Source organism: Canis lupus, chromosome 11, assembly GCF_048164855.1.
Source record: "Canis lupus baileyi chromosome 11, mCanLup2.hap1, whole genome shotgun sequence".
In the NCBI taxonomy this organism is placed as follows: Eukaryota; Metazoa; Chordata; class Mammalia; order Carnivora; family Canidae; genus Canis; species Canis lupus.
In genome coordinates this window covers 45,634,949-45,650,597 of record NC_132848.1, presented here as the reverse complement: position 1 = coordinate 45,650,597, position 15,649 = coordinate 45,634,949, and the positions used below count along the sequence as shown (strand labels likewise).

The 15,649-nt window shown below is 37.3% G+C and overlaps 1 protein-coding gene across 4 annotated transcripts in view; it reads right to left on the bottom strand.

Moving 5' to 3' along the window:
* The window catches only part of AFF3 (ALF transcription elongation factor 3), a 521,667-nt gene that overhangs the window by 175,979 nt on the left and 330,039 nt on the right, over nt 1-15,649 (bottom strand). For all 4 annotated transcript variants that reach the window (XM_072844520.1, XM_072844518.1, XM_072844517.1 and 1 more), the window contains one exon: nt 5,518-5,554. In XM_072844520.1, coding sequence (XP_072700621.1) covers nt 5,518-5,554 — 37 coding nt within the window. The remainder of the gene's footprint in view (nt 1-5,517; nt 5,555-15,649) is intronic.

The following is a 15,649-nucleotide window of genomic DNA, read 5'->3' as shown; positions in this document are numbered from 1 at the left end:
TGATCAATATTTTCCCTTACTTTTTGTTTTAAGAAATACACCATAAAAAAAATACACCAAAAAGATGTTCTATATTATCTTTTGAAAGTACATAATTTTTGTATCAACATTTAGGTCTCTTAAAAATACAAGGAAGAGGGTCACCTGGGTGGCTCAGTCAGTGGAGCATCTAACTCTTGATTTTGGCTCAGGTCATGATCTCAGGGTCATGAGATTGAGCCCTGTGTCAGGCTCCATGCTCAGTCGGGAGCCTGCTTGAGATTCTCCCCCTCTCCCTCTCCTTCTGCCCCTCTTCTCTCTCTCTCAAATAAATAAATAAATCCTAAAAAAATAAAAATATGAAGAATAGTTTTTGAATATGCTGTAGGGTAGGAATTAATTTCATTTTTCTCTCTATTGATAACCAATTATTCTGGTACTATTTATTAAGAAGCCCATTCTTTTTCCATTGGTCTACATTATCAGCTCTGTAATAAATCTAGTTTTCATACATCTGTGGGTCTGTTCCTGGGTCTTCTGTTTCATTGCTCAATTTCTCTATTACTATCTTCATTACTTAGCTACAAATATGTATTTATTTTAAGTACTGGAAAGGCAAGGTTCCAACCTTTTTCTTCTCCAGGAGTGTCTGAGCTACTCTTGGCCCTTTGTTCTATCAAATAATTTTGAGAATCAGCCTGTCAATTTCCACATATACAAAAGTGAAGTTATAAATTTGCCATCTGCTGGATCCCACTGCTGCTGTTGAGAATTCAACTGGAATTCTAATTGTTGCTTCTCTGAAGGTATTAAAGGTTATTTTAAGAACTTTTATCTTTGTGACTTGCAGTTTAACTATAATGTGTCTAGTGTGGGGGACCTCTTTTTTATTTATCTGCTTAGTATTCATTGAGTTCCTTCAGTCTGTGGGGTAGTGTCTTTCAATCCTGGAAAATTCTCAGCCACTTTCTCCTTTAATTTTTTCTCTGTTCCCTATTTCCTTCTGCAACTGTTAGACCTTCTCACTTTATCCCACATATATTTTTTAAAGATTTTATTTATTTATTCATGAGAGACAAAAAGAGAGGCAGAGACATAGGCAGAATGAGAAGCAGGCTCCCCATAGGGAGACTGATATGGGACTCAATCTCAGGACCCCCGGGTCGTGACCTGAACCAAAGGCAGATATTCAACCACTGAGCCACCCAGGTGTCCCTTTCCACGCTATACTCTTAAGTCCAATTTCCCAATTCATTATTTTTTTCTTCAGTAATGTCCAGTCATCTGCTGTTAAACCTGACCAAAGAAATCTTATTTCCTACTATTATTTTTTCATTTCTAGAGGTTCTGATTAGTACTTCTTCAAGGCTTCTTGTTCTTTACCACATTTTCAATCCTTTCTTTTATTTCAGGGAATTAAGATAAGCAGTCTTATTTTATATTTGCTTGGTAATTCCACTTGATTTTAGCCAAAAGCCCACAAGGCGATGGGCTTGGTAATTACAATCTCTGGAGTCCTTGCAAATCTAACCAATTCTGCTGTTTTTCATTGCTCTTGTTGATGATCTCTCCTTTTCTTGCATGTGACTGGTTTTCTCTTTAAGTTTATTTACTTAAACAATCTTATACCCAATGTGGGGCCTGAACTCATGACCCCAAGATCAAGAGCCATAAGCTAGCCATAAGCTCCACTGACTGAGCCAGCCAGGCACCCCTAATTTTTTTTTTTAAATTTAGTATATGAGTGGTTTTGAGAGTGAGTTGCTCATTTCCCTTAGAATTCTATTTTTATTCTTTTCCATTTATTTTATTTTTCTGGTATTCCTATTAGCTGGATTTTGACCTTTCCATGCTGATTGATTTTCCAAGTATCTTACCTTCCTGTCATATTTTCCATCTGTCTTTTGCTTTATACCCAGAAAAAAATGTTTTCAACCTTATATTTTAGATTCCAGACTTCAGCTATTGCTCATCATTTCTATTAAATTTTTAAATTTTATTGACCATATTTTAAATTCTCAAGTGCTCATTTATTCTGCTACTACTTCTTTTTCATGCCAATCTGTTCTCTTTATATTTAATACAAACAATTTCAAATTTCTCTGAAGACTGATGACACTTGAAATATTTTCTTCTGTTCTTTGAATTAATGGATTGATTCCCTCAGGGCCATTCCTTCTCTTTGGTGCTCTGTTATGCATTCACATTTTTGAATGATAATGGGTTGATTAATGAAGGTAATTGGTGTGAATTTCCTGTATCAGTAATATTGATCTCTTTTCCTAACACACCTCTGCCTTGTAAGGAAGGGCTGATTTAGCACTCTCTGTAAGTGCACAGGGTACGGTGACTGGAAGGCTTCACTGAGGGTTCAGAAGAGAGGCCTCAAGGTAAGCTGGGAGCCCTGACCCCAACACAAGTAGGAACTATTTTACTCTGAGTGTGTAGCATTTTTATTTTCTTCTTGAGAAAATGTGACTCTTATTCTACCACCCATATATGTCTATTTTTAAGGTCTGGTATTATCTCAGAATTTGCTCTGCTTCTCTCTTAGTTATTAGCCTCCTAGCTGGGACTTCTAGTAAGCTGTTCATTTTCTTAGTAAATATTACCTTTTTATTTGTTTGTTTGGGGACAAAAACAAGACAGAATGCTCTCTATAAGAACCACTTAGGATGGAGGTGGAGGTAATCAGGGAAAAATGGTCCAGGTGTACCTATCATTGTACACAATCCATTCCTATATACTCTTTCTTGGGATTGAGTGGAAATATGAAGTCTCTCTGGAGCACCCTAGGATAGTTCCCACCATTACTAGAACTTATTCCTATTTGTTTCATTCTTTTCCTTTTTTTCTTTTTCTGGGCCATGATCTTTCCTGCCAGGATTATCAAACAGTATGGTCCTTTCTGCTTCTGTTTTCCAGAAACTCAACTGAATTTCTGATTTGCTGTTGACATCCTTTCTTATTCTCAGTGCTATTATAGATTTATTTCCATTAATATAGCTTTTGGTTATTTAAATGGGGATCCTGAAGAAACGGGAAGAAGTGCTTATGCTTAGTCTTCCTCTTGAACAGGACACTCTCATAGCTTTCAAAAAACATAGACATACGCCCTCTATTTTAATATTTAAGTTTCACAATGTTTAGTAAGTTTCTATTTTGTGATATTAAATTAACCAGCAATTCAACAAATTGACTAAAGCATCCATCTTTTAAAGACTTGGATTGTAGGGCACCTGGGTTGCTCAGTTGGTTAAGCATCTGCCTCCAGCTCAGGTCATGATACCAGGGTCCTGGTTTCAAGCTCCATGTTGTAGGGCTCCCTGCTCAGTGAGGATCCTGCTTCTCTCTCTCCTTCTGCCACTCCCCCTACCCGTTCATGCTATATCTCTTTCAAATAAATAAATCTTTAAAAAAAAAGACTTGGATTGTAAAGAATTTCTGTTTAATTCACACACTCTTTTCCCTTATTATCTACATGACAGACTTTTTATGATTTCAAAAAGAAAAAAAAGCACTGACCAAAAGTGACAGTTAGTCCATCAATCCACACATACACATTTTGTGTTTGGTGTCTCTGCATTTCAGTTTTTTCTATTTTCTACATATTTATTGGAATCAGACTTTCAAACACATTCCAAACTGTAATTATTCGAAACCAAATACAAGAAATAGCACTGGAAATGCTGGTGGCATCAGCTCTCCTAAAGTTTCAAATGTGCTATAATCTATAGAAAAAGCTCAGATTTTTAAATAGCAATATTACCTTTTTATAGATGTGCTCAGCTTTGGGGGAAATTTTATTTGAAAAAAAACAAAACAAAACAAAAACCTCTCTATCCCTAGAAAAGAGGAAGCCAATCACAAGTTTCCATAGACAATAAAATGCTAGGAAGTATGCCACAGAAGGCAGTTGCTACCTCCTGTTCCATAGAAGATGGGGTCTGCTTTATATAATCTAAATTGCAGTATAAGTGTGACGCACCATAAAAATACACTAGATATGTACAAAAATCACAGTATACAGTTTTTGGACAAGAATTCAAACTCACGTGAAATGACAGAAGCAAGCTTCTAGGGGTCAAGGTAGTGGGATATAATCTGTTGTCTTAGGGGTAGATTCATTTTTTGTTTTACCATGTGACCTTCGGTTAGTTATTAAGCTCAAAAATCTCATTTTTATCATGTGTAAAATGGGGATGGTACTGCCTACCTTAATTGCCTATGGTTAGGATTAAGTGAAATTACATGTCAAGGCACTGGAACATAGAAGAGACTCCTTTGTTCTTTATGTCAAAAACTCAAAGCTCAAGCAAGTACAATGGATGTACATTGATTATATTCTCCCTTTACCCTGAACTGTTTAAATTCAAATGGAAAGAAATAGGAAAGGAATGGCAACTCTTCAGTATGTTCTAGTTTTTTAGTATGTTCTTTAGTATGATCATAAAGCATATGATGCTAATACTGCACACCTCATGGATTTAATCAGGCATTTCTTTTAAGTCCTTTTCTTACCATTGAATTTATCATTTTCTTTAGATTTCAAGTCCCTTGGTCTTTCACTTCTTCACTGTGCCAATGCTCACAGCAAATCTCCAAAGAGGGTGGAATAATTAAGTGATATTGCCTATGCATCATGATGTTACCATCCCCCTACCCTGACTTTTCTCTAGCTGTGCATTAAAAGTCTGGGGCTTTTTAACACATTTGTCTGAATGTCTTTTCTCCTCAAGCCTTCTGCCTCACAGATGCTCAGTGGGTGAGCCTCAGTTCCCAAAGACACATTTACTAGCTCAGAGTGATTTTCATGTTCAAACGTGGCTTTGTAATTGGCAAGGGGTGCTCTCAGCTGACTGGCTGGGCATGAGACTAACAATGCCCAGTCTTTGTGAGTGTGCTTTCATGACATGAATGGGGTAGCATATGCATTTTTAATGCTCAAGAAGATATTAACAGCAATCACTAGTGCCAAAGAAGAGAATTAAAACACTACTTCATGGAATGATAACATTCTATCTTTGACAATGAAGCCCACGTGTTTCATTAGTTACTGGATTCAATAAGAAAATTCCTTCCCAGACACTGTAGCCTATCTCTGGAAGAGAGCATGGTTTCTTCGTGGATTCTAAGGTCATTTATCTTGAAGTCTTCTAATTGGTTCTCTTGGCCCACTCATTTTCTTTCAAATTAAATAACTCACTGGTTGCCTTTAAAGATTTTTTCCTGTCCATGTATACCAGAGACCAATTGTAATAAAGTATAATGTTCCTTCCTCCTAGGATTGCTTTGAAATTCACCATTTTATATTTTGGTTCTCCCTCCCTTTGAATAAAGCTAGAGGAGAACTCTGGATTACCATGAATCTTATCCATTTGGGCAGTACTTGAACAAATTGCCCTCTTTTTCACCACCTGATTTTGTTTCTTAGTGAAATTCTTCTCAACCTACAGTCTATTGTATGCATTGTCCCCTCCTCACCCCCTCTATCTCCCACCCTCCACATACAAAGCTATAGAGAGAAGTCTTTCTTACTTGGATTATTGTGTCCGGAGGAAACAAGCTGAGAGTCCTAAAAGAACAAGAAATATCAATTAATTTTCTTATTTTGACTTTCAAAATCTAAGTTGAATATGAGACATACTATCAGTCATTCAGATCCTATTCACTAATTGTGGTCTCTACCCTCTACCAGATACTGTAATGAGAAATGTGCTTACTAAGCAGTTCTGAAATGTAGCTCACAATCACTTCACTTTTGTACTGTAGACTTTTTATTTATTGAGGTGAAATTCACGTAACATAAAATTAACCACTTTAAAGTGAACAATTCAGGGGTGCTTGGGTGACTCAGTCGGTTAGGGTGTCCAACTCTTGGTTTCAGTTCAGGTCGTGATCTCAGGATTGTGAGATCGAGTCCTGCATCAGGCTCCATGTTCAGCTTGGCATTCTTTCTCCCTCTGCCTCTGTCCTTCCCCACCCCTGTACTCTCTCTCTTTCTAAAATAAAAATGAATAAATAAATCTTAAAAAATGTTTTAAGTGAACAACTCAATGGCACTTAGTACACTCCTAACGTATAACCACTATCTCTATCTGGTTGCAGATATTTCCAACATTCCAAAATAAAACTTCTTACCCTTTAGGCAGTGTCTCCTCATTACTCACTCCTCTCAATCCCTGATAATCACCACTCTGCATCCTGTTTTATGAATTTATTTATTCTGGATATTTAGGGAGTAGAATCATAATACATGTGACATTTTGTGTCTGGCTTCTTTCACTTAGCATAATGTTTCAAAGGTTCACCCATGTCATAGCATGTATCAGTATTTCAGTCCTCTTTAAGGCCAAATAATATTCCATTGTGTGTATATACAACATAATGGAATATCCATTAATGGATATTTCAGCTGTTTTCTACCTTTTGGCTATTGTGAATAGTGCTATTATGAACCCACACATATATGCATTTGTTTCAATCTCTATTTTCAAACCTTTTTGGGTATATACCCACAAATGGAATTGTGGAGTCATAAGGTAATTCTATATGGAACTTTTTGAGGAACTGTCAAACTATTTTTTTTAAACATTTTATTTATTTATTCATGAGAGACACACAGAGAGAGGCAGAGACATAGGCAGAGGGAAAAGAATGCTCCATGCAGAGAGCCTGATGTGGGACTTGATCCTGGAACTCTGGGATCACGCTCTGAGCCCAAGGCAGACGCTCAACCGCTGAGCTACCCAGGCGTCCCTGTCAAACTATTTTTCATAGTGACTGCATCACTTTGCATTTTTACCAGCCACGTATGCAGGTTCAATTTCTCCACATCCTTACCAACACTTGTTATTTTCTTTTAATTTTGAGAAATTTTATGATAGCCATCTTAGTGTGTATATGGTTTCAATTTGTATTTCCCTAACAGCTAATGATGATGAGTATGCTTTTGTTGGGCACTTGTATATGTTCTTTGGGGAAATATCTATTTAAGAACTTGGCCCAGGGGATCCCTGGGTGGCTCAACGGTTTAGCACCTGCCTTTGGACCAGGGCACGATCCTGGAGTCCCAGGATCGAGTCCCACGTCAGGCTCCCGGCATGGATCCTGCTTCTCCCTCCTCCTGTGTCTCTGCCCTCCCCCCTCTCTCTATGTCTATCATAAATAAATAAATCTTAAAAAAAAAAAAAGAACTTGGCCCATTTTAAAGTAGGTTGTTGGCCTTTTTGTTGTTGAAAGAGTTCTTCACATATTCTGGATCTTAGACTCTTATCAGACATGATTTGTAAATATTTCCTCCCATTCTGTTAGCTGTCTTTTCACTTTATTGATAATATCCATTGATCCACAACATTTTTTTAATTTTAATGAAGTCCAACTTATTTTTCTTCTATGGCTCATGCTTTTGGTATATCTGAGAATCTACTGCCAAATCCAAATCATACATTTAATTCTATGTTTTCTCCATGAGGTTTATGATGTTAGTTCATATATTGAGGTTTTATTGTATGACTGACTTTTAATCTAACCTATTTCCCTTTGGGTATATCTTTACTCTCATCACCTTTCTATAGACGATGCTGGCAACCATCCTACCATGGAAAACTCTCCTGAACAACTGTTGTCAGTCTCACATTGGTAGATGGAAAGATTACTACAGATTTCCACTTAACCTGCAATGGTGGAAAGCCAGTACTACATAGTATTTTGAATTTAGTTACTGTTTAGGTAAATAGCAATTGATCATGATTTTATTTGCACTAAAGTGAAATGTTAAATTTTGTTTTGGGAATTCACATCCTTCTTACTTGCGAAATTCTCTTTTAGCATGAAATATAAGGGAGAGTTACAAAAGAATGAATTGATGGAGATGGTAGGAATGTAAAAGAATAGGTAGCAGCAAATAAAATCCAGTGAAACTCCTTTGTAATTTTAGTGCATGGGACAAAAATCTAGTGAAATGTAATTAAATTCTATTATATAGTTTAATGTATTTTACTAGAGTTTTGCTCCATGAATATATTTGTCATGGGACAGGAGATGTCCTTTATGACTTGTAGCATATTCAAATCCATGTGATGTTTTCAAAAGGAATTCCACTGAAACATGATAAAACCAGCCAGACTGCTGGGTAGGGGCTGGTTGGGAAAATAGGGAAGGAAAGGGATTCCTGCTCTATTAAGCAGACTGAGTCACATACAGATGCTTTTCATGCTAATGCTGGTAACGATGAGCTATTCATATGAAGAAAAAGAACAAGCTCAACTCTCAACCTGAGAGTCAGGTTTTGGAAACAGTGTATTAAGATGAAATATTGTTCCTGAAATGATGGGCTAAAGTATAATCCTCATAAATAAATAATTTGGATAGTTGTTATTAAAAAAAGAAGATAACCACAGTTAAGTCCTCCAAATGGATTGGTATGTTTTCCATCTTTTCTAATTAATTTAGAGTTTATATTTGAACGTAAATTAATGTTAGCTTTGATACATGAAAAGTACTTTGAATCCGTGTAGTTGACTTCTCTGCCTACAGATTTTGACATTTTGTAGGTGTCCTGTACTAGAGAGGTAAACACTCAGTCACGATCAAATAGGCAAGAATAGTAATTGAGATAGTTTTTAGCATTAAGTTCATTCTTTTTAATTTTTTTTAAAGTAGGCTCCACAATCAGCATGAAGACCAACACAGGCCTTGAACTCATGACCTTGATATCAAGATCTGAGCTGGAATTAAGAGTTGGATACTTAAACCACTGAGCTACCCCAGGCACCCTGCACTAAGTTCATTCTTAGAAGAAAAAGTAGGTATTTCTGTGAGTCTGCTGGTTGAAACTCTTGGAAAATAGCTCATTTTATTACTTTATGCATACCAGGCATCCTCAAGCTCAGACGATGACTATGGACTGTGACTCTTGAGCAGAGAACAAAAAGTAAGGTCACATATAACCTGAATTATAATTACATACTGCAAGATCATGTATTTCAGAGATTGCAGACTTTGAATTTTACCAAAACATTTGCATAATTAATGATGATGATGATTTCTATTTTGTGTGGGCAGTGAAGAGAGGCAGAAAATGGCTCAAGTAATTGGTTAAAAAAAATTACCATAAAAATCTGCCCTTCCAGAAAGGAGGAGACTTTTGGAGGGGCAAAATACTTTGTCTTAATATGTAATGTCATGTTTGTAACCAATGTCTTCTGGATGGTGCACTGAACCAACAAATATTAGCTTGAAAATAAGGACTCTAACCCCAGTTTCTAGACCATGCCATTCTGGGGGTACGAATGTTATCCCATCATCATTGTCACTGATGTCTGGCCAGCACATAGCCAGTGGGCCGGTGGAGGGTGTGAGTTACCTTATGAGGCTCCTCTCAAGACTACATCCATAGGGCGTTGTCTTTATCCTGACTAGGTCTCTGCTGGCCAACAATAGGGCCAGTGGCTGCTGCTTCTTGAAAGAGTCCTGCCCTGTCCAGGCAGCTGCAAAACCCTGGGGCCACCAGAGAGTGTATAGATCCTTTATCCTTCACTGAGAGGAGCCAGGCTGGATTCAGAGCAGAGGGAAACAAAGCCCCCTCCCTCCAAGGGCCCAGGCACTTAAGTTCTTCCCATTTTGTATTTCCTGTCATCCTACCCAGACACTCTTACCACCTATAGCTTGTCTCAAAGGTCTTCTCTCTCTCTCTTCTCTTCTTTCTCTCAAAGGCCCTTGCTAAGTTTTCTGTAAGTAGATGCTTGGGGAGTTGCTAACCTCATCTGCGTATTCTTATTTTAGCCCCCTCTGGGAGCACTCTATGAGGGCTGCAAAGTTCTGTCAGACATTTTAAGAGTTACAGAGTGAGGGAACAAACTCCCTGCCTACAGGGCCCCGGGGCCTGGCAAGTTAGCAGTGTAGATGATATGTATACAAAATATCATAACCTAGGGCTGAAAGGGATGTCATGGCCGCTCTGCAAGAGTACTTCAAGCCTTTGCAACCTTTCCTTGGCCTTGGGATGCATGCCCTGTCATTTTCTGTTTTCTGCTTGGCAAACTTCATTCTTTCTTCAAGGCTCAGAACAGAAAAGCTCAAGGGTTACCTGCTCTTTGAAATCTTCCTGATCCAGAAAGGGCTCATCTGCTTTATGTTTTCACTGCACTGTGTCACACTGCCACTACAGACATTACCTTTTCAACTATGATTCTTTAAAAGAAGGACAAGCCCAGCTTTATTAAGGTACAAATTCAATGATATAAGCTGCACATATTTCAAGTATACAATTTGATAGGATAGGATAAAAAGATGCTACTATTATTCCTGCCTTGACCCAAAGGTAGCTCTATCTTATTGAGGAGCATTTATTATTTAAAGAAACAAGCAACAGTAATATCTATTCATTAAAAAAAATTCAGAAAAGTAGTAAAAGTAAAGTATATACATTTTTAAAAAGTTGCCTGTCATCCTGTAACAGGACACTGCTAAGGTTAATTGACTGCTTTTGGTTTGCCAGTGTCATTCATCAAGTGAGCATCATTTTGACATGTGCACAAAGGCAAGAGCCACTTCCGGTTATTTACAAGAATATCTATAGATGAGAATTTATGCTTCTCCACCTCCAAGTCCTGAATTCCCAACACCTATTTTTTGGTACACAGGAATCTTAAACCTTCTTTAAATGTAGTGTTTAGTTGGGAAGCAGAGTTTGTACAAATCATTTTGCTGAAGTGTGCTGGTATCTAGAAAGCTCTTCATTGAAGCACTGTAATAAAGACTGTATTTCGTCATATGTACCTTGCCAGCAAAACTGTCTGAAGCTACACTCCCTGCCGTACTATTATGAAAGAAAACTACTGCCAATTAATTTTAAGATGCCATCAATTATAAAACAAATCCTGATTTTTAGGGAACATAAGATGTAAAAAAAACCCCACAAAACTACTTTAGATCAGTAAAATACAGTTTTTCTTAAGCCATATAGCTTAAGGAGGGTCCTTATACTATGAGGGTATTACTTAAAAATGGCTCTTTGGAATCATCTGAGGACTGCTCCACTCAGATCTCTCCTTGTGTTTCTATCAATCCAGTGTTAGAATTATGATAGGCAAGAAATGGAAATATATCTCATATTTTCAGACCCATGTACAAAGCTAGTTACTACAGGAACAAGACACACATGATTTGCAGTCTCCCTTCACACCTATTATTTCTCCTCATTCTTTTCTATAAAGCTTAAAAGAATTGAAATAAGGTAATTTATAATTAATTTAAATGTTTGTTTCCAGATAGTGCTAATCATGGAGTTTTAGTCCAAAAATTTTGTGGTGCAACTTAAAACATGTTAGGAACCCCAAGAACGAGATACAAAATGAACTTCCCAACTGTAAAGCACTTTCCTTCACACTTGCTGCCTTCCTTCTCCTTCTAGTGGACAAAAAGGCAATAATAGGATTATCATTTCTAAAATGATGCTAGAATTCTTCTGTATAATGCTTTAAACACTGATCAGTAAGTATAGTTCCAGACCAGGTTTGATCCCACCAGAGCCAGCATCCATTGCCACACAAAATGTTTGTGAAATGTCATTAGGTTTGCACATATGCCTTCTGAGGATGGAAAAGGTTCAAGCACTCGGAGTCCTTTATTTGCATTTCAAAATTTATGAGACTGTTCCAGAAACGAAGAGAAAGGGAAAATCAAATTCAATTTTTTTTTTCTTGGTTGAAATGCCTGATAATGGCATACAGGTTTTTTGTTGTTGTTGTTGTTTTGTTTTTTTGTTTTTTTTAAAGCAAATTCAATTATTTTTGAGATTTAAAGAATGAGGTGGACATGTCTGGTAGTTTTTATCTAGGGAATTGTGACTCCCAATTAAGATTTTAGGGAACAGAAAAAAAATATCCAAGTTCATTATCAGTGAATTTTACTATACATAATGTCCTTTAACAGTGAGACAAATTGGGGAAATTCTCGGAAATATTCAGCTAATTAATTTAGTGGTAAATCAGAATGCTCAGTTAAAAAGACTTTTCCTTGTGAGGTCAAATTGCTCCTTCAATCTTAATGAGGGCTTAATTTTGTTATTTATGAGTCATTTTGGAGATTTTCCCCCCTCATATTCCATAAATAATTCTAACTCCTCTACACTAGCAATAGTGATAATCTCAAACATTAATCAATTAATGAACTGCACACCTCCAATTGTCAGAATACTAATTAGTTGAGATACAGGTTAAAAGAGATGCGCTGTGTGTGAAAATTAGCAATAGTCTTTGTAGTAGGCAGAGTAAGGGCTCCCCCAAAGATGTCTGTTTCCTAATTACTGGACCCCATGAATATGCTGCTGCTCAGGGCAAAAGGGATTTGCAGATGTGATTAAATAATTCTGAGATGGGAGATTATCCTGGATTATCAGGTAGGCCCACTATAATCACAAAGACCCTTAGGACAGAGATGAGGAGGAAGGAGTCTCAGAGGAGATGTGACAAGGAAGTCTGAGGTCAGAATGATGAGAGCCATGAGCTAAGTAACAAGGGTAGCTTGTAGAAGCTGAGAGCAACAAGAAAACAAATTCTTCCCTAGAGCATTTAGGAGGAATGCAGCCCACTAACACCTTGATTTTAGCTCAGACTTCTGACTTCCAGAATTGTAAGACAATAAATTTATGTTGTCTTAAGTCACTAAGTTTTTGGTAATTTGTTATAGCAGACATAGTACACTAATCCAGTCTTATTTCTTCTGTACAAGATAAATTAATAGTACTTCCAAGCTTTTTGAAGGAAAAACATTATTAAAATCATGCAATGTTCTTACACTTTGTAAAATGACTTAACCTTTCTTTCTTGGGCAAGGCAAAAAGATCTAGGAGTGACATAACTCCACACAAATCCTATAAAAATCCTAAATAACATGCATTTTAAAATTTAAATTTGAAATTCTGTGCCCTATCTGATATTTGATAATGTATCTTTTTGGATGGAAGATAAGATTCTTGTAACTTAATTTCTGCCTTGAAAGATGTATTTTTTATACTAATGACATGAGGTCTCAATTTTACTGTTAAGATAAGTAAAGATAAGTTATTACTTCAACTTAACCATATACATTCAACAAAACAAATTTGTACAGTCCTTTTGGTAAAGTCACAACCAAATGGGCCTTGGGATGTGTGCTATCGGGGGATACCTCTACATTGCCTGGTTGGGGTGGCCAGTGGGGCTTATACTTTTGGGTCCCACAGAACTATAAACAACAGAGAAGAGTTCTTAAGCCACTACTATCCCTGGGTCACAACAAGAAGCAATAGACCTAGAAGCCCAGTCTTTCTGTGAGGGAGGCCTAGGCCTAGTAACTAATCATCATAGCTATGGCCTAAGGGGCAGGCTACTACTTAAACATGCATCTAGGAGCTGACTATATTTCTTTCCAGCAATCTTGGAGGGTAAGTGCTATCTTTGCATTCATCCCAGCTGGGTTCCAGAATGCCACATCTCTTGGAGGGGAGCATTATGTGTACCTGGTGCCTGGTGTTTGCAACAGATGTCCAGGGGATGCCTCTTGATCAGCTGGTTCTGATGGCCTGAAGGGCCTTCTGTTCCTGGGTGCCACAGGACTGTGGCAATTACAGGGAAGGCTATCTTCATAGCCTTCTTGGCAGGCTATCATGTCCAGGGGACTGCACAGACAGTAGACTGAGCCATATTTTTTCCCCCAATCTGTGAAGGAGGCCACTTTGCTTGTCCTAGAGCTTTAGACTGAGAGGTAGTCTTTGGGACTGGCACATACTTTAGTGGCCAATGGAGCTGCTCTCAGGGAAGATATGCTGTAGACACTATCTTTTCATTCTCCCTCTGCCTAGCTCTAGCTTGCTGGTATCTCCCAGAAAGGAGCTTATCCACTCCTCTGGAACCCAATTTTTTTGCAATTGCTATGCAGGGAACACTTCCAGATTCCCTGGCTCTGGTGGTCAGCAGTGCTTATGCCTGTGGTCCCTCAGGACTATATATATTTGCATACTTTTAAAAGCTGCTGTCTGCAGGTCTGGTTTCCAGCTTGAATCTACATGCTGAGATTCTTCCCTTTGGGACACTGACATGTCTTGGCACATTCTGAACTATTAGGGGCTGTTAGAAACATAGCAGATTGCTTGGACAAATACATAGGTTTGAGAAATGACCAAGACGTGAGGAAAGGCTGAATAAAAGGGTTCATTTCCAACATGAGGCCACTCCTTCAAGACTGTGAGAGGTATTCAGCTAATTAATTTACTATATATCTACTATATAGAAACCAACACAGAGAATCAAGCAAAATGAAGATACAGAGGAATATGTTCCAAATGAAGGCAACTTCAGAAAAAAAATCCTTAATGAAACAGAGGTAAGTAATTTATCTAATAAAGAGTTCGAAGTAATGGTCATAAAAATGCTTACTGAAAGGGTGAGAAGAATGGAGGAACACAGTAAGAACTTCCACAAAGAGATGTAAAATATAAGAAAGTACCAAACAGAAGTCACAGAGGTGAAGAATGCAATGACTGAGGTGAAACATACACCACAGGGGTTCAACAACAGAATAAACGAAGCAGAAGAAAGGATCAGTCTACTCAAAGACAAGGTAGTGGAACTCACCAATCAGAGCAGGAAAAAAAAAAAAGAATGAAGTAAGTGAAGACAACTTCAGGACCATACAGGACAACAGACTAACATCTGCAGTATATAGGGCTCCCAGGAGGAAAAGACAAAGAGAAAGGGACAGAAATCTTATCAGAAGAAATAATGACTGAAAATTTCTCTACCTTGAGGAAGGAAATCGGAATCCAAATCCAGGAATCCCAAAGAATTCCAAAGAATATGAATCCAAAGAGACCCATACCAAGACACATTATGATTAAAACATCAAAAGTTTAAGAAAACAAGAGAATATTAAAAGCAGCCAGAGAAAAACAGCTTTTTAAGTGTAAGGGAACCCCTATAAGAGTTTCAGAACAAACTTTACAGGTCAGAAGCGAGTGGTAGGATATATGCAAAGTGCTGAAAGAAAAATCTAGCCAAGAAAATTCATTAAGAATTGAAGGAGAGATCAAGAGTTTTTGACACAGGCAAAAGCTAAAGGATTTCATCACATAATGATGAAGGTACCTCATGAAGCTGAAAAGAAGTGGCCTAATTAGTAACAAGAAAGCATGTGAAAGAGTAAATATCATTGGAAAAGTAAATCTTTAGTAAAGGTAGTGGATTAATTATTATAGAGGTAACATGATGGCTAAAAGACAAAAGTGGTAAAAATAACCATGACTACAATAATTAGTTAGAGGATACACAAGATAAAAAGATGTAAAATGTGACACCAAAATCAAAATGTGGCAGGAGAGTAAAAATGTTCAGCCTTAGAATGGGATCAAAGTTGTTACCAATTTAAAATAGACTGTTATGATATAAATTGTTACATGTAAGCCTCATGGTAACCACAAAGCAAAAAGCTATAGTTAATACTTAGAAAAGATAAAGGAATATAAGCATATCACTAAAGAAAGTCATCAAATCACAAAGGAAGAGAGCAAGAGAAGGATAGGAACAGAAGGAACTACAGAAACAACTAGAAATCAACTAACAAGATAACAATAAACACATACTTATCAATAGTTGCTTCAAATGTAAATGGACTAAATTCTCCAATCAAA